This window comes from Schistocerca nitens, chromosome 4 (assembly GCF_023898315.1).
Source record: "Schistocerca nitens isolate TAMUIC-IGC-003100 chromosome 4, iqSchNite1.1, whole genome shotgun sequence".
In the NCBI taxonomy this organism is placed as follows: Eukaryota; Metazoa; Arthropoda; class Insecta; order Orthoptera; family Acrididae; genus Schistocerca; species Schistocerca nitens.
This window is the reverse complement of record NC_064617.1, coordinates 828,823,389-828,846,458: the sequence shown is the minus strand read 5'-3', so window position 1 is coordinate 828,846,458 and position 23,070 is coordinate 828,823,389. Positions and strand designations below refer to the sequence as shown.

Below are 23,070 nucleotides of genomic sequence, written 5' to 3'. Positions count from 1 at the left end.
CTGCGCCGTGCAGTAGAGGAGGTCGCTGTAGCCAATCGCCGTCATCCTGCACCAGCCTGATGAAGCTGCACCAAGTCACTGACGACAAGGCGCAGCAGAGGGCCTAACAGCAGCGCATGCGTTGCCGCGCCGAACTTTTTTATGTTACAGGGAGGAAGCCGCTGCGGCCGGCACAGGAGACGACAGCGAGCCCAGCCGCAGCACCGGCCTGACCCAGCTAACGACCAAGCAGTACATAGGTAACGTTGCACGATACCTCACGCTAACCCCCCTCACCTTGCATGCTCTGTCGCAGCTAGCAAGCCGCTACTGCCCTTACTACCCGTCCTACTGTCGCAGAGGTTTTTTTCCCTTGGCGCTGGCCTTGGCACTTTTTTTCCTCTGCTCTTACAACCGCTACCCTTCGATCGTTTTCGACCACTTCTATCTCCTGATGGACCATGTTAATGAGTAGTCTTACCCAGACGCATGGATAACATCACAGCCTGCATCCTGTGACGCCTGATTCAAAACTAACATGCTTACGGAGGTGACAGTAGAACTTTTGTGTTGGTCACCACGTTGGTGCGGGCGTGGAGGGGCCCCATCCTATATAGAAAAAAAAGACCCAACGGACCAGTCTCAGGTAGCACCTGAAGAAGACAGCGAGGCACGCTGTTGAAATATCGTGCGAGAACGACGCGAACTTCCGGCTGGATTCCCGAATATCCAAGATGTCAACAGATCGCCGGGAAAGCATGAAGAATTACAAAAAAATTATTAAAAAAATAAAAAATTAAGAAAAAAGAAACCAAAAAATAAAAAAAGTTGTTGTATTAACTTAATTATGTTGTTAAATTAACTTAATTATGTCATGTATTGGAAAATTTGACTCGTTCCACATCATTACGAAATATCGTATTCATGATCCATTGAACTAGTATTAGTCTAATCTAATCTAAGGAAGCGGTGCCAGAAGAGGACGCGCAGAGAGGCGGCGGGGCGGCTACTCACGGTGCGTGCGGTGGTGCAGGCCGCGGCCGGTGACGGCGCACTGCGTCGCGACGCCGACGAGCGCGACGGCGGGCCAGAGCGCCAGCACGAGCCAGCCCAGCCAGCATGGCGGCGGCACAGGCGGCGCGGCGCCGGCCACGCGCGCCCACAGCCAGCGCGCGGTCGCCAGCCGCTGCAGCCAGTAGTCCAGCGAGCCCGCCAGGATCGCGCCGCCGTACACGCTCGTGCCCAGCACCGTCAAACCTGCCGGCGTTCGCGCGTCGCTCACTAGCCGCATCTCGCTACAGCGCAGGGGGACACCACTAACCTTACCTCTGGAACTCGCCGACGTACGGAACTCATTCGAAGAACGGTAATAAAATTTCGGACATGCTTCCACATATAAATTCACTTCTTCTTCCAATACACTACTGGCCATTAAAATTGCTACACCACGAATATGACGTGCAACAGACGCGAAATTTAACCGACAGGAAGACGATGCTGTGATATGCAAATGATTAGCTTTTCAGAGCATACAGTACTGGCCATTAAAATTACTACAACAAGAAGAAATGCAGATGATAAACGGGTATTCATTGGACAAATATATTATACTGGAACTGACATGTGATTACATTTTCACGCAATTTGGGTGCATAGATCCTGAGAAATCAGTACCCAGAACAACCACCTCTGGCCGTAATAACGGCCTTGATACGCATGGGCATTGAGTCAAACAGAGCTTGGATGGCGTGTACAGGTACAGCTGCCCATGCTGCTTCAACACGATACCACAGTTCATCAAGAGTAGTGACTGGCGTCTTTTGACGAGCCAGTTGGCGCCGGTGGCGACACCTACAAAGTGCTGACGTGAGGAAAGTTTCCAACTGATTTATCTTACACAAACAGCAGTTGACCAGCGTTGCCTGGTGAAACGTCGTTGTGATTCCTTGTGTAAGTACGTTTCCGACTTTGATAAAGATCGGATTGTAGCCTGTCGCGATTGCGGTTTATCGTATCGCGACATTGCTGCTCGCGTTGGTCGAGATCCAATGACTGTTAGCAGAATATCGAATCGTTGGGTTCATGAGGGTAATACGGAACGCCGTGCTGGATCCCAACGGCCTCGTATCACTAGCAGTCAAGATGACAGGCATCTTATCCGCATGGCTGTAACGGATAGTGCAACCACGTCTCGATCCCTGAGTCAACAGATGGGGACGTTTGCAAGACAACAACCATCTGCACGAACAGTTCGACGACGTTTGCAGCAGCGTGGACTATCAGCTCGGAGACCATGGCTGCAGTTACCCTTGACGTTGCATCACAGACAGGAGCGCCTGCGATGGTGTACTGAACGACGAACCTGGGTGCACGAATGGCAAAACGTCATTTTTTCGGATGAATCCAGGTTCTGTTTACGGCATCATTATGGTCGCATCCGTGTTTGGCGACATCGCGGTGAACGCACATTGGAAGCGTGTATTCGTCATCGCCATACTGGCGCATCACCCGGCGTGATCGTATGGGGTGCATTGGTTACACGTCTCGGTCACCTCTTGTTCGCATTGACGGCACTTTGAACAGTGGACGTTACGCTTCAGATGTGTTACGACCCGTGGCTCTACCCTTCATTCGTACACTTCAGCAGGATAATGCACGACCGCATGTTGCCGATCCTGTACCGGCCTTTCTGGATACAGAAAATGTTCGAGTGCTGCCCTGGCCAGTACATTCTCCAGATCTCTCACCAACTGAAAACGTCTGGTCAATGGTGGCCGAGCATCTGGCTCGTCAAAAGACGCCAGTCACTACTCTTGATGAACTGTGGTATCGTGTTGAAGCTGCATGGGCAGCTGTACCTGTACACGCCATCCAAGCTCTGTTTGAATCAATGCCCAGGCGTACCAAGGCCGCTATTACGGCCAGAGGTGGTTGTTCTGGGTATTGATTTCTCAGGATCTATGAACCCAAATTGCGTGAAAATGTAATCACATGTCAGTTCCAGTATAATATATTTGTCCAATGAATACCCGTTTATCATCTGCATTTCTTCTTGTTGTAGCAATTTTAATGGCCAGTACTGTATTTCGGCTGTACATCGTCCAGCCATTTTCAGAGTCAGCCGAGGTGACTGTCGCTCCAGCACTTGCTGCGTCCTTTCAAACGTCGAAATTTTAGCCTCGACTTCATCTTTCTGGGTATCAGCATTGAAAGAAGCAATTGAAATTCGGTTGACGACGAATTCAATTGATAGAGATAGCGACTTCAGCTTGGACAAATCATGGAATCCAGCACTTTCTGTAATAAACTCAGAAAGATGTCCCGACGGAACAGCTCGCAGTGATACATCGATGTCACCTTGTCGATCGACTGTGCAGCCACAGACCTCTTTCTTTTTTGTGTATGTGTGTGGAGGTTTCAATACAGCAGCACCGGTGGATCACGATCTTATTGTCTCGGTGGAAGGTGAAAGTTTTCTATGCAATGATGTCATTCCAAGGGCACCACTGGAGTGCACATTGATGGTGTGGTGGTGGGACTTGAAGTCACATACCACCCTGCGACAGAGGAAGCTCAACTGTCAGGCACTAGGTGACGTAACTGCCGTGGCGCGCACAGCCACACAAACGCAAAGGTCGGCTACCGCGGCAGAGTTAAGAGGCGCCTGCAATTTAGTGCCGGCGCGTTCCCCCAGCCGGCGCTACAGGCGTTCCCGCCAAACATTCCATCAGCCGCGAACTACGCACGCGCACGAGCCTTTTTCCGGTGCGGATGGTCACACTATGATATCACCATCCACCAGTCAGGGATCGCTAACGGCCGCCAGTCATCACTCCGGAATCAGCGGAGGAAGACTGGAGCCGCCGTGTTAAATAGCCGGAAGAAAGGAAAGCAGGCGTCTTTCAACCCGCCGCGGACTGCCGCCCGGAAGCTACTTCGACGCAGCCGGAACGTCCAGGTGCCACGTCTTCGCTACGCTGGCCATCGACCGTGGACTCTGCGCCCGTCTACTTCCTCGTCACAACGCGCCCATCGTACATCGGAAGCCGAGGAAAGAATTCTGGACCGCATCCAGCAGGATCCTTCTCAGAGTACTAGATGTATCGCCCGCCACATGGGTACATCGCACACTGTCGTTCATTGCGTCTGCGGCCTTACCACATTCAACGCGTACAAGCATTGGAAGAACAAGATTTCCCTCCACGACGTGAATTCTCAGAGTGAATTTTGTTACACAGTGCGCAGCATGATTTTGTCAACAAAATACTCGTCACAGATGAAGCGTGTTTCACTCGCGACGGAATAACTAATTTCCATAACATGCACACGTGGAGTGTACACAATCCTCGCCACGTAGTGGCAACACATTTTCAGCGTCGATTTTCCGTAAATGTGTGGGCGGGCATGCTCGATAATTACATTATTGGGCCCTATGTTTCACCTGCACGTTTGACTGGTAACTATTACCGAACGTTTCTAGAGGAAACATTGTTACCAACGTTGTTAGAAGACATTCCGTTAGGCATACGTCATAACATGTGGTTCCTCCACGATGGTGCTCCACCCCACATTGGTCACAGAGTACGCAGATTTTTGGATAGTCGATTTCCAGGACGATGGATCGGGCGTTCGGGTCCACGTCGATGGCCAGCACGCAGCCCTGATTTAAATCCACTGGATTTTTACTTTTGGGGACATATGAAGGAACTTGTTTATGATGAACCAGTAAATACGAGGTGCATTCAAGTTCTAAGGCCTCCGATTTTTTTTTCTCCGGACTGGAAAGAGATAGAAACGTGCGCATTGTTTTAAAATGAGGCCGCATTCATTGTCAATACGTCCCAGAGATGGCAGCACCGTACGGCAGTGGAATTTTACCGCCAGCGGCGAGAATGAGAACTGTTTTAAATACTTAAAATGGCGACGTTTTCCTTACTTGAACGGCTTGCAATCATTCGTTTTCTGAATTTGCGTGGTGTGAAACCAATTGAAAAAATGGCTCTGAGCACTATGGGACTCAACTGCTGTGGTCATCAGTCCCCTAGAACTTAGAACTACTTAAACCTAACTAACCTAAGGACATCACACACATCCATGCCCGAGGCAGGATTCGAACCTGCGACCGTAGCAGTCGCACGGTTCCTGACTGCGCGCCTAGAACCGCGAGACCACCGCGGCCGGCTGAAACCAATTGAAATTCATCGACAGTTGAAAGAGACATGTGGTGATGGAGTTATGGATTTGTCGAAAGTGCGTTCGTGGTTGCGACAGTTTAATGAAGGCAGAACATCGTGTGACAACAAACCGAAACAACCTCGGGCTCGCACAAGCCGGTCTGACGACATGATCGAGAAAGTGGAGAGAATTGTTTTGGGGGATCGCCGAAATACTGTTGAACAGATTGCCTCCAGTGTTGGCATTTCTGTGGATTCTGTGCACACAATCCTGCATGACGACCTGAAAATGCGAAAAGTGTCATCCAGGCGGGTGCCACGAATGCTGACGGTCGACCACATGGCTGTCCGTGTGGCATGTTGCCAAACAATGTTGACGCGCAATGACAGCATGAATGGCACTTTCTTTTCGTCGGTTGTGACAATGGATGAGACGTGGATGCCATTTTTCAATCCAGAAACAAAGCGCCAGTCAGCTCAATGGAAGCACACAGATTCACTGCCACCAAAAAAATTTCGGGTAACCGCCAGTGCTGAAAAAATGATGGTGTCCATGTTCTGGGACAGCGAGGGCGTAATCCTTACCCATTGCGTTCCAAAGGGCACTACGGTAACAGGTGCATCCTACGAAAATGTTTTGAAGAACAAATTCGTTCCTGCACTGCAACAAAAACGTCCGGGAAGGGCTGCGCGTGTGCTGTTTCACCAAGACAATACACCAGCACATCGAGCTAACGTTACGCAACAGTTTCTTCGTGATAACAACTTTGAAGTGATTCCTCATGCTCCCTACTCACCTGACCTGGCTCCTAGTGACTTTTAGCTTTTTCCAACAATGAAAGACACTCTCCGTGGCCGCACATTCACCAGCCGTGCTGCTATTGCCTCAGCGATTTTCCAGTGGTCAAAACAGACTCCTAAAGAAGCCTTCGCCGCTGCCATGGAATCATGGCGTCAGCGTTGTGAAAAATGTGTACGTCTGCAGGGCGAATACGTCGAGAAGTAACGCCACTTTCATCGATTTCGGGAGAGTAGTTAATTAGAAAAAAAATCGGAGGCTTAGAACTTGAATGCACCTCGTAATGTGGACGAATTGACACAGAAGATTTTAGATGCTGCCAATACCATAAAGGCCAATGTGCATGTGTGTGAACGAGTGCGACGAAACTGGGTTCGCCGTAATGAAGCATGTGTCGAAGCGAATGGTGGTCATTTCGAACATTTATTGTAGTATTGGTGTAAGAGGAAACGAAGTAATGGGTTTTCTTTTCGTTACAATGTTGTTGTACAGAAGGAAAATAATGTGTGTTTAGTATTCGTTACGGCATTGCCGTAAAAAGGTGAAACAGTTGATTGTAATTAATGCACAACTATCTACTTGGTGACTGATTGAATTTATACTAATGGAAATATATTGTGTTTGATAATAGCTTGTCATTACTACTACGACCTTCGTTATCGACTTGTTGAGAAACAGACTGGTTGTATTCAATTCACGTAAAGCGAATTACACATTCTTGGCAACCCAGAAACCGTTTACATTCCGTTTTTCGGTACCACCTGATTATCACACCACGTCGTTGTACACGTCTAATGATTTCAATCCTCTGGTCGGCTCGTTTCTTTTCTCTGGCCGCCCCATCATTGTAGGCAATAAGCTCGGTACGCCGTGTACTGTCTTTTGACTAGTAACGCCGGAAATGCATATCCTCCTATTTCCATCTATTGTACTATAAAGTTTTTTCCTTACTTTGTTACCTGAAGATATGACATTTCTGTGTCTTTATATATTGTAATTGATCTGGCCTAGGGAAAACTATGCTATCGAACGATTACATCGATAGGTCGTGTGGAGAATCAAAGTGATTAGGATCTTTGGTAGTGTTAACTCTGCCACATGGAGTGCGGGCAGAGAGGGAGTCTGGCTGGAGTAGGGTGGTGGAGCAGGTGTGTTGTGTGACGCTCCCGCGAGTTGCCGCGCTTTCGGGGTTTGGCAGCATGTAATTGCGCTTGACTTGCTATGATAGTTTCTGACACGGTGTCGCGGACGGGAAGCATTAGCTGGCGCACATCAAGAGCCCGTTTTGCCTGGTGACCGTGTCGAGAAGAAGGCGCACCAACATCCAGCTTCTGCAACAGCGAAGGCTGACAATGAGTGACTGTCGCCACCTCCTCGATCGACGACTTCAAAACTTCAAACAACCAGCAAGGAAGACTGGAAGCACGTAAAGTTTTAGAGCTGTATGGCAGACCTCAGCTTTTAAAATTGTTCCATTTGCCTCTTTAAATTACAGCAACCTAGCATGAACCTTTGTTGCTCATTGTCCCAATTGCATTACCAAGCAGGGTCCCTTCCTTTTCCGGAATGAACCCGAACCCGAGTGTCATTGAAATTCAAACGCCAGCATTAAAGTAATATCATTCGATTTCACTGCTTTAATTTCAAAGTTCAGTTAAGGTATTCATAGCTGGCTACAATATTTAGATTACACAAGCACAAATTAAGAGTGCGAGTTTTCTTACCATATTTTAGCTTACCTGTGACTGCAGCTCAGCTTGGTACGTACTAAATTTTACTATTGTTAGTTGTTCAGAATCATTTAATTCAAGTTCAAAGTTAAATCTCTTATTTCTAAATTGCGTAGATTCAAGTAGCTTTTGAAATGATTGTTGAGGTAGCCCAAGGCTAACATTATTTTACTGAATTTCGTAGTGCTTCAGAAACAAAGCTCACTATTAATTTCAGTCACTAAATTAACTTTCAGTTTTCCGGTTTTATTAATTCTTCTGCTAAGTTAAGTCAGAGTGTAGTGAAATTTATTACTTCTGACAAACATTCAGTTTTCACACAACACGTGTCGACCTTCAGTTGCCACGCTTTTAGTGCTGATTGTATGTGCAATAACCTTTCTTTTTCAGTTATTATAGTAGTTGTCCATAGGACTGGCGACCGTAATTTTCCCCAAATCTCAAATATCTAATTAACGTGAGTTACCTGTTAATGTAACGACCGCACATTTACTTTCTTTATTAACTGTACCCCTTTTCAAAATTAATTTCCACCAGTTTGATTAGCATTTTTCCTTTTATTTAGATGTAATCCTTTCCTCCCTCTTTACTGACAGATTGACTTCGGTGACGATTGATTTTCCCAAATTTCCATTCGGTACACGCGGTTTAATTTTCACTGTCATTAAGGTCGATAAGTGAGGGGGAGGTTACAGACTACGTAATCAGAAATGCGTATACTACGAGGTGCATTCAAGTTCTAAGGCCTCCGATTTTTTTTCTAATTAACTACTCACCCGAAATCGATAAAACTGGAGTTACTTCTCGACGTAATCGCCCTGCAGACGTACACATTTTTCACAACGCTGACGCCATGATTCCATGGCAGCGGCGAAGGCTTCTTTAGGAGTCTGTTTTGACCACTGGAAAATCGCTGAGGCAATAGCAGCACAGCTGGTGAATGTGCGGCCACGGAGAGTGTTTTTCATTGTTGGAAAAAGCCAAAAGTCACTAGGAGCCAGGTCAGGTGAGTAGGGAGCATGAGGAATCACTTCAAAGTTGTTATCACGAAGAAACTGTTGCGTAACATTAGCTCAATGTGTGGGTGTGTTGTCTTGGTGAAACATCACACGCGCAGTCCTTCCCGGACCTTTTTGTTGCAGTGCAGGAACGAATTTGTTCTTCAAAACATTTTCGTAGGATGCACCTGTTACCGTAGTGCCCTTTGGAACGCAATGGGTAAGGATTACGTCAACGCTGTCCCAGAACATGGACACCATCATTTTTTCAGCACTGGCGGTTACCCGAAATTTTTTTGGTGGCGGTGAATCTGTGTGCTTCCATTGAGCTGACTGGCGCTTTGTTTCTGGATTGAAAAATGGCATCCACGTCTCATCCATTGTCACAACCGACGAAAAGAAAGTGCCATTCATGCTGTCGTTGCGCGTCAACATTGCTTGGCAACATGCCACACGGGCAGCCATGTGGTCGTCCGTCAGCATTCGTGGCACCCACCTGGATGATACTTTTCGCATTTTCAGGTCGTCATGCAGGATTGTGTGCACAGAATCCACAGAAATGCCAACTCTGGAGGCAATCTGTTCAACAGTCATTCGGCAATCCCCCAAAACAATTCTCTCCACTTTCTCGATCATGTCGTCAGACTGGCTTGTGCGAGCCCGAGGTTGTTTCTGTTTGTTGTCACACGATGTTCTGCCTTCATTAAACTGTCACAACCACGAACGCACTTTCGACACATCCATAACACCATCACCACATGTGTCCTTCAACTGTCGATGAATTTCAATTGGTTTCACACCAAGCAAATTCAGAAAACGAATGATTGCACACTGTTCAAGTAAGGAAAACGTCGCCATTTTAAGTATTTAAAACAGTTCTCATTCTCGCCGCTGGCGGTAAAATTCCATCTGCCGTACGGTGCTGCCATCTCTGGGACGTATTGACAATGAACGCGGCCTCATTTTAAAACAATGTGCATGTTTCTATCTCTTTCCAGTCTGGTGAAAAAAAATCGGAGGCCTTAGAACTTGAATGCACCTCGTATCTATCCTACGAACATTAGGTTTTAATAATACAAAAATAAAGTGCATGATACAAGAAAATGTCATTCGACTTTTTTGTCAAGTACACCGAGATGTACCATCTGTATAATTTTGGCGCCTTATACCGTTTACACCCTGTATATGTACATCATGTCTACCGTTTTGCAAAACATTTGACCTCTTTTTTTTCAGGGTTATGTATAGGAGCCAGTGGGCGGTGCGGCGAGGCCTGGACTCACCTTTCTGGCAGTAGAGGTTGAGCACGGCGAAGACGAGCCCGGCGATGAGCAGGGAGGCGGCGGCGGCCCAGGCGGAGGGCGGCGCCCAGCCCAGCAGCTGGTCGGCGACGGCGAGCCCCGCCACGGCGCAGAAGAGGCCCGTGTGCAGGCCCGTCATGAACAGGCCCACGTACTGCACCAGCATCGTCACCAGCCCGAACAGCAGGCCCGCCGCCAGCGCCACGCCTGCCGGCCAGACACAGGCCGCCTCACACACTCTCCTCGTAACAGCACAGAACGACAGACACCAGACACCCACCCAAGAGACATTGCACCAGTAGAGTCCACGCAGGATACGGTGGCCGATGCGCCGAGAGGCCGACAGCTGTTTTCCACCTTTCGGCCGGTCAGCGAGGCGCACGCCCTGCAATCCTTCTCAAACGATCTTACAGAAACTATTCTGTAAAACAAAAAAAGTACATTTTTGCTTTACTTATAGCTTTATATGTCACGTTCATGATGATATGCCCATCATTTCGTTAATGATCATAGTTGTGGTAGTTACCTGGAAATACGACACTGCGCAAAATTCGGAAATGTTTGCATTTAAAAATAGAGGTCGCTATGATTTTGCATTTGGTGCATATTACATAATTTGTTGTTGCATATGAAATGTAGCTAACATATTGAATTTTTCTTTAGACTTGGGTAGAGATATTTATCTGTCACCAATCTTGAGAAAATTCATCTGACATAGAACGCCGCGCGGGATTAGCCGAGCGGTCTCAGGCGCTACAGTCATGGACTGTGCGGCTGGTACCGGCGGAGCTTCGAGTCCTCCCTCGGGCATGGGTGTGTGTGTTCGTCATTAGGTTAAGTAGTGTGTAAGCTTAGGGACTGATGACCTTAGCAGTCAAGTCCCATAAGATTTCACACACATTTGAACATTTTTTTTGACATAGAACACTCATTTGAGATCGCGCCGTGCCAGTGATGAAGCAAGAGTGAAATATCCACAACATCCCTCATATTTCATAAGCGGTTTCAGATATCGAATTGAGATTTTGCAAATTATAACATCAAGCAAAGAGCACAGTATTTTCCCACATCATTACTATCTACTGTGTTATTCCACTAATTACAGATTTTTTCGATAAAAGAATGTACACTACTGGCCATTAAAATTGCTACACCACGAAGGTGACGTGCTACAGACACGAAATTTAACCTACAGGAAGAAGATGTTGTGATATGCAAATGATTAGCTTTTCAGAGCATTCACACAAGGTTGGCGCCGGTGGTGACACCGACAACGTGCTGACATGAGGGAAGTTTCCAACAGATTTCTCATACACAAACAGCAATTGACCGACGTTGCCTGGTGAAACGTTGTTGTGATGCCTCGTGTAAGGAGGAGAAATGCGTACCATCACGTTTCCGACTTTGATAAAGGTCAGATTGCAGCCTATCGCGATTGCGGTTTATCGTATCGCGACATTGCTGCTCGCGTTGGTCGAGATCCAATGACTGTTAGCAGAATGTGGAATCGGTGGGTTCAGGAGGGTAATACGGAACGCCGTGCTGGATCCCAACGGCCTCGTATCACTAGCAGTCGAGATGACAGGCATCTTATCCGCATGACTGTAACGGATCGTGCAGCCACGTCTCGATCCCTGAGTCAACAGATGGGGACGTTTGCAAGACAACAACCATCTGCACGAACAGTTCGACGACGTTTGCAGCACCGTGGACTATCATCTCGGAGACCATGGCTGCATCACAGACAGGAGCGCCTGCGATGGTGTACTCTACGACGAACCTGGGTGCACAAGTGTCATTTTTTCGGATGAATCCAGGTTCTGTTTACAGCATCATGATGGTCGCATCCGTGTTTGGCGACATCGCGGTGAACGCACATTGGAAGCGTGTATTCGTCATCGCCATACTGGCGTGTCACCCGGCGTGATGGTATGGGATGCCACTGGTTACACGTCTCGGTCACCTCTTGTTCGTATTGGCGACACTTTGAACAGTGGACGTTACATTTAAGATGTGTTACGACCCATGGCTCTACCCTTCATTGCCGGCCGCGGTGGTCTAGCGGTTCTAGGCGCTCAGTCCGGAACCGCGCGAATGCTACGGTCGCAGGTTCGAATCCTGCCTCGGGCATGGATGTGTGTGATGTCCTTAGGTTAGTTAGGTCTAAGTAGTTCTAAGTTCTAGGGGACTGATGACCACAGACGTTAAGTCCCATAGTGCTCAGAGCCATTTGAACCATTTGTACCATTCATTCGATCCCTGTGAAACCCTACATTTCAGCAGGATAATGCACGACCGCATGTTGCAGGTCCTGTGCGGGCCTTTCTGGATACAGAAAATGTTCTGCTGCTGCCCTGGCCAGCACATTCTCCAGATCTCTCACCAATTGAAAACGTCTGGTCAATGGTGGCCGAGCAACTGGCTCGTCACAATACGCCAGTCACTACTCTTGATGAACTGTGGTATCGTGTTGAAACTGCATGGGCAGCTGTACCTGTACACGCCATCCAAGCTCTGTTTGACTTAATGCCCAGGCGTATGAAGGCCGTTATTACGGCCAGAGGTGGTGGTTCTGGGTACTGATTTCTCAGGATCTATGAACCCAAATTGCGTGAAAATGTAATCACATGTCAGTTCTAGTATAATATATTTGTCCAATGAATACCTGTTGATCATCTGCATTTCTTTTTGGTGGAGCAATTTTAATGGCCAGTAGTGTAATTTTAGAGGCCATCGATAGCTGATGGAACGAGAAATGCTATGGGTTTTGCAACAACATAAGTGAAGACACTACACGTTTTTTTGTACTGAAGATATGCTTTTTTCAGAAGCTACTGACATTTTTCCTGAGTTCCTGACTTAATACACCACTTTTTCAGAATTCTCTCACAATTGTTTCTGCACAACATGGTAGTGAGGTGAGACTGCGTACTGTGTTTTGGCAAAAGAAGCAAATTTTAAAATGGCACCCAAAGAAATGTAACGCTTCTCTGAAAGTTGCAACTGGTTAACAAGCCAGGTAAAAATAAATCGCTGCATTTTCCTTGGAATTCTTGTTAGATACCAACGAAAGCAGAGGTGACAGTTTATCTTTTTAAATGGTCACCGTTCAAGTGTGGACATGGAGGGGCCTATTAGTACAAATAATGTGAGGGTAGTCTTCAGTTTACAACGGCTCTCCTCCTCCAGCGCTCGGCATTTCCCTTACAACGCCTGACTGTAGCCCCCACCACTACCGCTCCTCCCCCCCCCCCACATGTGTCCTGCCGCCGGCCCATCTATCAGCCACGGATTCTGTACCGACTGTACTGTGAAACACCACCTCTAGCCTTCATAACGTCCTCATTTCAGCGAGGAAGTGGGCCCATGAGGAATGCCATATTCAATGAGGTATGCCATATTCAGCTGAAGCCACTCATTAATGATCAGACCCCTTGAAACTATCAGTTTCTGGTGATGCTGATTGCTACTTGTCACCCACTGTTCAGCATAGCTCCAGAAATTTCCTACAGAATTAATATCAGGCGATTTAATCGGCCAGCAGAGGTGTGATAGGATCCCCAAGTGTTCGACAAACCACGGCTGTATGCTATATGACGAAAAGTATCCAGTCAGCAGCTCGTGGTGGCGTTCTCGCTTCCCGAGCACGGGGTCCCGGTTTCGATTCCCAGCGGGGTCATGGATTTTTACCTGTTTCGAGATGAATGGTTGTTTGTGTTGTCCTCATCATTTCATCATCATTCATGAAAGTGGTGAGATTGGACTGAGCAACAGTTGGGAATTTGTACGGGCGCTGATAACTGCGCAGTTGAGTGCCCCACAAACCTAACATCATCAAAAGTATCCAGACGCCTATTACTGGCCATTAATATGCGATGTGTCCACCCTTCGCCTTTATAATGGCTTGAACTCTGCTGGGGACACTTCCAATGAGGTGTCTGAATGTCTGTGGAGGAAAGGCAGCCTAATCTTCCTCAAGAGCCGAAGCTAGAGAAGGTAGTGATGGACACTGGGCTCTGCAGCGAAGTCGACGACCTAAATCATCTCCAATGTTTTCCATCGGTTTCAGGTCAGAATACTGAAAAAGCCAGTCCATTTTTATTGTCCACAAGCTGTTACCTTACAGATACCGTTTCATGACAGGGTCTACTGCCAGGCTGAGTAGATTAGATTAGATTAGATGTACTTTTCGTTCCAATAGATCCACAGAGAGGACTTCCTACAAATGTAGAACATGTCAGAAAAACAGGATACACAATAAATATTTAAAAAGAAAAACAAATATGATATACTTCACACAGATGAGAAGTGAAATGATCGGAATGGATGTAAAAAGAAGCCATAAACATATTTTCGTTTAAAAAGTAACAAATAATCTGTCACAAAACATGTAACTGTTCAACAGATTCAGTAGCATCTGTTAATTCTTAGGCTATTGTAAACATGCATCATCAAAAAGAAAACTAATTTTGAAACATCTGATACAAACAATAATAGTCGTCGAATTGCTCTTCAACTGTACGCAACACACAATGCTGTAAATTGTGTTCACACCCTTTTGCGTTTACTGTTTTCTTAAGTGTAATAACGGAACCGCAACTTAATCACGAAAAACACCCTCATACTGTAATATCATCTCCTCCGTACTTCAGTGCTGGCACTACACATGATGGCGCATAACGCTCTCCAGGCATTCGTCAATTCCCGTACAGGACAGCGCGATTCATCGTTCCAGACACACGTTTCCAGTCATCTGGTGTCCAGTGGCATCGCTGTTTGCCTCATCTTAACTGTCGCTTAGCATCGCCTACAGAAATGTGTGGCTTCCGAGGAGTTGCTCGACTATGGTACACCACTCTTTTTAACTCCCTAGCGCAGTCATTGTGCTATCTCGACTGCTGGTAGCACTATCGAACTCACGAGTGATTCTTTCTGCTGATTTCATGCAATGTTTTATAACCACCTTCCACAATGGCGAACCGTCCCTGTCCGTCACTACATGAAGTCTGGACGGACTTGGTTAATATGTGGTTGTTCCTTTACGTTTACGCTTCGCAATCACATCATCAACAATCGACTAGCACTGCTGTACAAGTGCTGAAATGTCCCTGGTGGATGTATTACTCAGGCGACATCCAGTGACTAGTCCACGTTCTAGGTCACTGAGCTGTCCTGACAGACCCGTTTCGGTGTTATTACATCTCTACTGGTGAAGCAATAATCCTTGTCTCCTTTTATACTGGTACGTCTGCCTGAAGTATCATCTAACAGTCAATTCTGCATTGCATTGGGCTGTTAGTTTCATCTTCGTTATCTTGGAAGATTGGAGTGTCCACAACATACTTTTCATGAAGAATCAGAAGAAAGGACAACTCTCGCTCACGGAGACTGTTGAAATAAACACCTGGATTCACGTTCACTGTAACGTACAGGGTGTTTCACTAAATGTGTTTGCCTCTGTAAATTACGAAGTAATAGGCGACGGAAATATTTATTGCGGTAGGTTACCATAAGAAACGTTACACTGTCTGCAGAGCTGTGAACATAGTTTATTGTGTTATTATCCAGAGTTACAGCAAAAAGATACAATTTTTTAAGGGGAGTAGGACGTCAAACGGGCCGACTTGGAGCAGGAGAGGCACCACAGGACATTTTAATTTCCACTGTCTATACTTTTACAAACAAATTCATAAAGCTTTGTCAGCATCACCAGGAAGGATTCACGATTCACACTCATTGCAGTGGAAGTTCGAAAACATAACAAAATAATTTTTTTTACATGTGAAATTTCATCATATTTTTCACTTACTAATGGCAGCATTTGTTGCTATAGGTACACTTTTCTTCATAAGTAAGAGAGATGGTTCGATGAATTTTGCACAGCATACAAACCATACTTAAAGGTGTATGAAACTCTAGAATTTTCCAAATCTATTAAAAACTGTGGTAAAAATTGAGGTAATTAACTACAAAATTTGTGTTTTTTCTAAACATGAAGTTTAAAATACAACAGATCATTCGTTTTTTCATAAATTAAATAAATTCTAGAGTTTCATACACCTGTAAGTATGGTATGTATGCTGTGCAAAATTCATCGAACCATCTCTCTTACTTATGAAGAAAAGTGTACCTATAGCAACAAATGCAGCCATTAGTAAGTGAAAAAATGGTGAAATTTCACACGTAAAAAAATTATTTTGTTATGTTTTCGAACTTCTACTGCAATGAGTGTGAATCGTGAATCCTTCCTGATGATGCTGACAAAGCTTTATGAATTTATTTGTAAAAGTATAGACACTGGAAATTAAAATGTCCTGCGATGCCTCTCCTGCTCCAACTCGGCCCGTTTGACGTCCTACCCCCCTTAAATGGAACAATAGTTGTTTCTATCATGCACTGGAATCAGTAACACCAGCTGTGTATACATCAATTTAAATTACATTCCTTTCACTTTTAGTTTGGGAGCTACAACCCTTCAAAGTTTCAGGGGCAGATACCACACACGCTGCGCATAACGCAATGCGCCTTCTGAATGTGGTGCGGCCGAGTTGTAACGTCACCGGTGTCACGGAGCGAGAAGCTTCCTCGATGCGCTGTTAGACTGCCGACTGTCGCCACACACGGCCGTATACCCGACAGTTCGAGCCACGCAGACAAACGGGGCTCAATATACCACAGTATGAAGATGGCATACACGAAGAACGAGCACGTTGACATGTTGCTGACGCTCGGCGAGTGCCGACACGACGCCATTGAAGCAGCCATGGCGTACGCCGTGAGATATCCTAGGCGTAGAGCTCCGGCAGCCATTACCTTCTTACGTGCCGAACAACGACTTCGGGAAACAGGCAGTTTGGTAATGCGCTACAGTAACAGACGAAGAACTGCAAGAAGTGAGGAAACGGAGGTGTTTGTTTTAGCTGCAGTACACCACGATCCTCATGTCGCTGTTGTGAGTCTCACATCTGTGTGGCATATAGTACACCGTCACAGGTTTGACCCGTACCGCCTGTCACTGACCCAGGAGCTGCATGTGAACGATTTCCATGCGAGACTTACATTCTCTGAATGGGTCATGCGTAATTTCTCGGATGAGTCCACGTTCACAATTTTGGTCCCGCAAGGTCGCCCGATTTAACACCATTAGATTTATTTTTGTGGGGATATCTAAAGGATCGTGTTTATGTCACTGAGCCCACGTCCCCAGATGATCTAAAACGGCGCATCGAGGACGCATGTTGCTCCGTGACACCGAAAATGCTACATCTCGTCCGCAGATCCTTTAGAAGGCGCATTGCATTGTGCATTCAGGAACATGGACACACATTTGAACATCTCATTTAAATCAACTTCCCACCGCCAGAACATCCATCACGCATCACACAGCCATGTATTATGTACAGCGAGTGGTATCTGCCCCTGAAACTTTGAAGGGTTGTAGCTCCCAAACTAAAAGTGATAGGAATGTAATTTAAATTGATCTATCCACAGCTAGTGTTACTGTTTCCAGTGCATGATAGAAACAACTATTGTTCCATTAAAAAATTGTATCTTTTTGCTGTAACTCTTTGGATAATAACACAATAAACTATGTTCATAGCTCCGCAGACAGTGTAACGTTTCTTATGGTGACCTACTGCAATAAATATTTCCGTCTCCTATTATTCTTAACTTACAGAGGCAAACACATTTAGTGAAACACCCTGTATATGAGTTACCCCAAGGTATGGTACAACGCCAAAATATCACAGAAAGATTTGCAGAATATATTCAACCACCACACACTGCAAATGGTTCCAACGGCTCTAAGCATTATGGGACCTAACATCTGAGGTCATCAGTTTCCTAGACTTAGAACTACTTGAACCTAACTAACCTAAGGACATCACACACATCCATGCCCGAAGCAGGATTCGAACCTGCGGCCGTAGCAGCAGCGCGGTTCCGGACTGAAGCGCCTAGAACCGTTCGGTCACAACGGCCGATCCACACACTGCAGCTTAAATGCCTGTGCCTTACATCACATGAAAAGAGACAAAATCGTGTCATTCTGGATTACCCTGCACGACTCCAGTCAGGTATTGTCCACTGTCTTGAGCACTGAAAATGTGTAGTCTATGTGCCGCTGTGAGCAATGGATTTTTGCGAGACTCCGACCAAAGCACGCATTTCATTTCATGCAGTTCCGTTTGCAATGTTAGCTTGGAAACTGGCTGAGATGGACTTGCGGTCAATGACAAGGCGTGAAATTCGTCTCAGGTCCCTGTAAGTTATGATCTTTCTACGGCCAGTGTTCATATAGGCCGTGTACATTGTAGTGAGTAGTACACCATTCCGAGTACGCACATATTTTGCAAATGGGCACGGTCAGTACATAATGTTGGGGTACATGTTTCAGGAAACTGAGTTTTCTGAACAGCAATACATACTGCTGGATATAGTGACAGATGGCGTCTGAGAACTGTTAGGCGGTGAAAGCAACCATTAAAGTTCCCACTGTATGATGCCTGTCACTGTACTCAGAGGCGATGGGAAGAAAGCAGGAAGATGGGTCACATTTCAGTCTCAGCTTGTAGTACCTGTGGAATAGGAACGACGTCAACACGCCTAACTTCAATGCCATGTTGCGGCAAAGGGTCTCCTAGCCCGGCAGCAGCAGACCTCAGTTGTCCGACCCAGAGATATCATCACATAGAGCTGGCCGCTATTCACAGAGACGAAGGCCGCCGAAGAACCTATATTTAATTGTTAAAAGCAAATGAATTGTGAAGTGATTGTCTAAATTTGTTCCCCTATGGTTTTTGGGATTTTGAAGTTCAGTTCTGATTTGAGTCTTGCTAGGGAAGCCTACGCTAGAGCTGGTAGGTGCAAGCTCTAATAAATTATCGTGTCTGACAGTCACCAGGAAAAACAATAGATCGCGGATACAGATGGGACTGCGACTAACAAATTTTGTGAGAATATCGTCAAGAAGTTTTATTGAATTCGGTTGGTATTGTAGATCAGAACTTAGCGTGACCTGTTAGACGTGTCTAGCAGTACCTCAGCTTCAATCTGTATTGCTCCGCGAGAGAAAGTAGTAATTGATTAGAGTTTATTTTGGTTAGTAGCGCTGGAGAGAGTTTTGCTACGATCGTATATGTGGAGGAATTGGTTAAGTGATGCTGCAATAGCGTGGATCGAGTTTATTAGTGATCATGTTGTGTAGGAAGTAACGGGCTAGCGTGCTGTTGTAAAGTTACGCTCTAATTTCGGTGAAGCTGTGTTCCATATTTGGAGAAGTTGATGTTGGAATGTGTTAGTCAGTCACTGGACTGAACTTTGAGTGCGATTCGTGGTATTCCTGGTGCGCACAAGGCCCTAGAAGTCGTTGTGGTTTAAGTTGGTGGATGTCGTATTCACGGACGCTCTAAGGTAATTGAGCGGTTGCGTTATTTGTGTGATTTTGGACGCCCACCCCCAGGTAGTAGGAGCGGTTTATGTTGGTGTATATTTTTGAGTATACGCTACAGGGTTAGCAGCGTAATAATTGTGATTCTGTGTACCATTGAGTTTAAGTCTCAGTTGGCGTTTTATAGAGCCAGGAACCAGGATCTGCACGACTTGTGTAAAAGAGGACACAGTTATTGTCACCCATAAATTTTGCGACCCTAATATTTGAAGATAGACTTCGTACCCTAGCGGAACCAATTAATATTATCGACGATATTCAGTTCCATTGTTTGGTAAGGTGGCGAGTGGCAAATTTAATTTAGGGACTGTTGAGGGGACGCGATTGCGAACACCTGATGTGGATGAGCCTTGATTGCTGAATTAAAGTTAGTACAAAAGTGGTGGTGGCACGGAGGATTTTTTATTTTTGTTTGTGTTTTTGTTTTCCCTGTCCTATACCGATTTGCGTGGGGCTTAGAGTTTTTGAATGTCACTCGTTCGCATCAAAGTTGTATGTGAGATACTAAATGGAGACTAATAAAGAAAAATCAGACTTAATTCTGAGTTCGGAGTCTAATTTTACAGTGGAAAGGACTGAATCCCCACTGAACGATACGCATGTCGCGTAAATAATAGAGAGCTACATTGATGAAAAGTAGTTACAAGTCAGTCTTCCAAAGATAAGTCAGTTATTCCAGGTTTCAAAGAGCTAGACTCAAAGAATCAATGTCTTATTCATATTTTATTAAGATCTAAAATCTGTAATTAGAGAAAAAAGATTTAATTAGACTTCATTTAAGAAAAGCTAAAGGTTTTAAGTTCTTTACTCATTTAACGATTATTTCAAGTATTTAAAGACAAAGAATTAAGGAAAGAGGTCGATAAGAAATAACGCTTACAGAACGTTAGTTAGTTATGGTCTTCAGTCCTGAGACTGGTTTGATGCAGCTCTCCATGCTACTCTATCCTGTGCAAGCTTCTTCATCTCCCAGTACCTACTGCAACCTACATCCTTCTGAATCTGCTTAGTGTATTCATCTCTTGGTCTCCCCCTACAATTTTTACCCTCCACGATGCCCTCCAATACTAAATTTGTGATCCCTTGATGCCTCAAAACATGTCCTACCAAGCGATCCCTTCTTCTAGTCAAGTTGTGCCACAAACTCCTCTTCTCCCCAATCCTATTCAGTACCTCCTCATTAGTTATGTGATCTACCCATCTAATCTTCAGCATTCTTCTGTAGCACCACATTTCGAAAGCTTCTATTCTCTTCTTGTCCAAACTATTTACCGTCCATGTTTCACTTCCATGCATGGCTACACTCCATACAAATACTTTCAGAAATGACTTCCTGACACTTAAATCTATACTCGATGTTAACAAATTTCTCTTCTTCAGAAACGCTTTCCTTGCCATTGCCAGTCTACATTTTATATCCTCTCTACTTCGACCATCATCGGTTATTTTGCTCCCCAAATAGCAAACCTCCTTTACTACTTTAAGTGTCTCATTTCCTAATCTAATACCCTCAACATCACCCGACTTAATTCGACTACATTCCATTATCCTCGTTTTGCTTCTATTGATGTTCATCTTATATCCTCCCTTCAAGACACTATCCATTCCGTTCAACTGCTCTTCCAAGTCCTTTGCTGTCTCTGACAGAATTACAATGTCATCGGCGAACCTCAAAGTTTTTATTTCTTCTCCATGGATTTTAATACCTACTCCGAATTTTTCTTTTGTTTCCTTTACTGCTTGCTCAATATACAGATTGAATAACATCGGGGAGAGGCTACAACCCTGTCTTACTCCCTTCCCAACCGCTGCTTCCCTTTCATGTCTCTCGACTCTTATAACTGCCATCTGGTTTCTGTACAAATTGTAAATAGCCTTTCGCTCCCTATATTTTACCTCTGCCACCTTTAGAATTTGAAAGAGAGTGTTCCAGTCAACATTGTCAAAAGCTTTCTCTAAGTCTACAAATGCTAGAAACGTAGGTTTGCCTTTCCTTAATCTTTCTTCTAAGGTAAGTCGTAAGGTTAGTATTGCCTCACGTGTTCCAGTATTTCTACAGAATCCAAACTGATCTTCCCCGAGGCCGGCTTCTACTAGTTTTTCCATTCGTCTGTAAAGAATTCGTGTTAGTATTTTGCAGCTGTGGCTTATTAAACTGATTGTCCGGTAATTTTCACATCTGTCAACACCTGCTTTCTTTGGGATTGGAATTATTATATTCTTCTTGAAGTCTGAGGGTATTTCACCTGTTTCATACATCTTGCTCACCAGATGGTAGAGTTTTGTCAGGACTGGCTCTCCCAAGGCCGTCAGTAGTTCCAATGGAATGTTGTCTACTCCGGGGGCCTTGTTTCGACTCAGGCCTTTCAGTGCTCTGTCAAACTCTTCACGCAGTATCGTATCTCCCATTTCATCTTCATCTACATCCTCTTCCATTTCCATAATATTGTCCTCAAGTACATCAACCTTGTATAGACCCTCTATATACTCCTTCCACCTTTCTGCTTTCCCTTCTTTGCTTAGAACTGGGTTTCCATCTGAGCTCTTGATGTTCATACAAGTGGTTCTCTTATCTCCAAAGGTCTCTTTAATTTTCCTGTAGGCAGTATCTATCTTACCCCTAGTGAGAAAAGCCTCTACATCCTTACATTTGTCCTCTAGCCATCCCTGCTTAGCCATTTTGCGCTTCCTGTCGATCTCATTTTTGAGACGTTTGTATTCCTTTTTGCCTGCTTCATTTACTGCATTTTTATATTTTCTCCTTTCATCAATTAAATTCAATATTTCTTCTTTTACCCAAGGATTTCTACTAGCCCTCGTCTTTTTACCTATTTGATCCTCTGCTGCCTTCACTACTTCATCCCTCAAAGCTACCCATTCCTCTTCTACTGTATTTCTTTTCCCCATTCCTGTCAATTGTTCCCTTATGCTCTCCCTGAAACTCTGTACAACCTCTGGTTCTTTCAGTTTATCCAGGTCCCATCTCCTTAAATTCCCACCTTTTTGCAGTTTCTTCAGTTTTAATCTACAGGTCATAACCAATAGATTGTGGTCAGAGTCCACATCTGCCCCTGGAAATGTCTTACAATTTAAAACCTGGTTCCTAAATCTCTGTCTTACCATTATATAATCTATCTGATACCTTTTAGTATCTCCAGGGTTCTTCCATGTATACAACCTTCTATCATGATTCTTAAACCAAGTGTTAGCTATGATTAAGTTGTGCTCTGTGCAAAATTCTACCAGGCGGCTTCCTCTTTCATTTCTTAGCCCCAATCCATATTCACCTACTACGTTTCCTTCTCTCCCTTTTCCTACACTCGAATTCCAGTCACCCATGACTATTAAATTTTCGTCTCCCTTCACTATCTGAATAATTTCTTTTATTTCATCATACATTTCTTCAATTTCTTCGTCATCTGCAGAGCTAGTTGGCATATAAACTTGTACTACTGTAGTAGGTGTGGGCTTCGTATCTATCTTGGCCACAATAATGCGTTCACTATGCTGTTTGTAGTAGCTTATCCGCCTTCCTATTTTCCTATTCATTATTAAACCTACTCCTGCATTACCCCTATTTGACTTTGTGTTGATAACCCTGTAGTCACCTGACCAGAAGTCTTGTTCCTCCTGCCACC

The 23,070-nt window shown here is 45.1% G+C and overlaps 1 protein-coding gene across 1 annotated transcript in view; it reads right to left on the bottom strand.

Annotated features, from left to right (window-relative positions):
- LOC126253254 (transmembrane protein 198) overlaps window positions 1-23,070 on the bottom strand; it is a 149,998-nt gene that overhangs the window by 41,590 nt on the left and 85,338 nt on the right. Inside the window, exons 3-4 of the mRNA XM_049954459.1 lie at window positions 9,964-10,188; window positions 994-1,236 (exon numbers count right to left, since the gene is read on the bottom strand). Of these exons, the coding sequence (XP_049810416.1) occupies window positions 994-1,236; window positions 9,964-10,188 (468 nt within the window). The remainder of the gene's footprint in view (window positions 1-993; window positions 1,237-9,963; window positions 10,189-23,070) is intronic.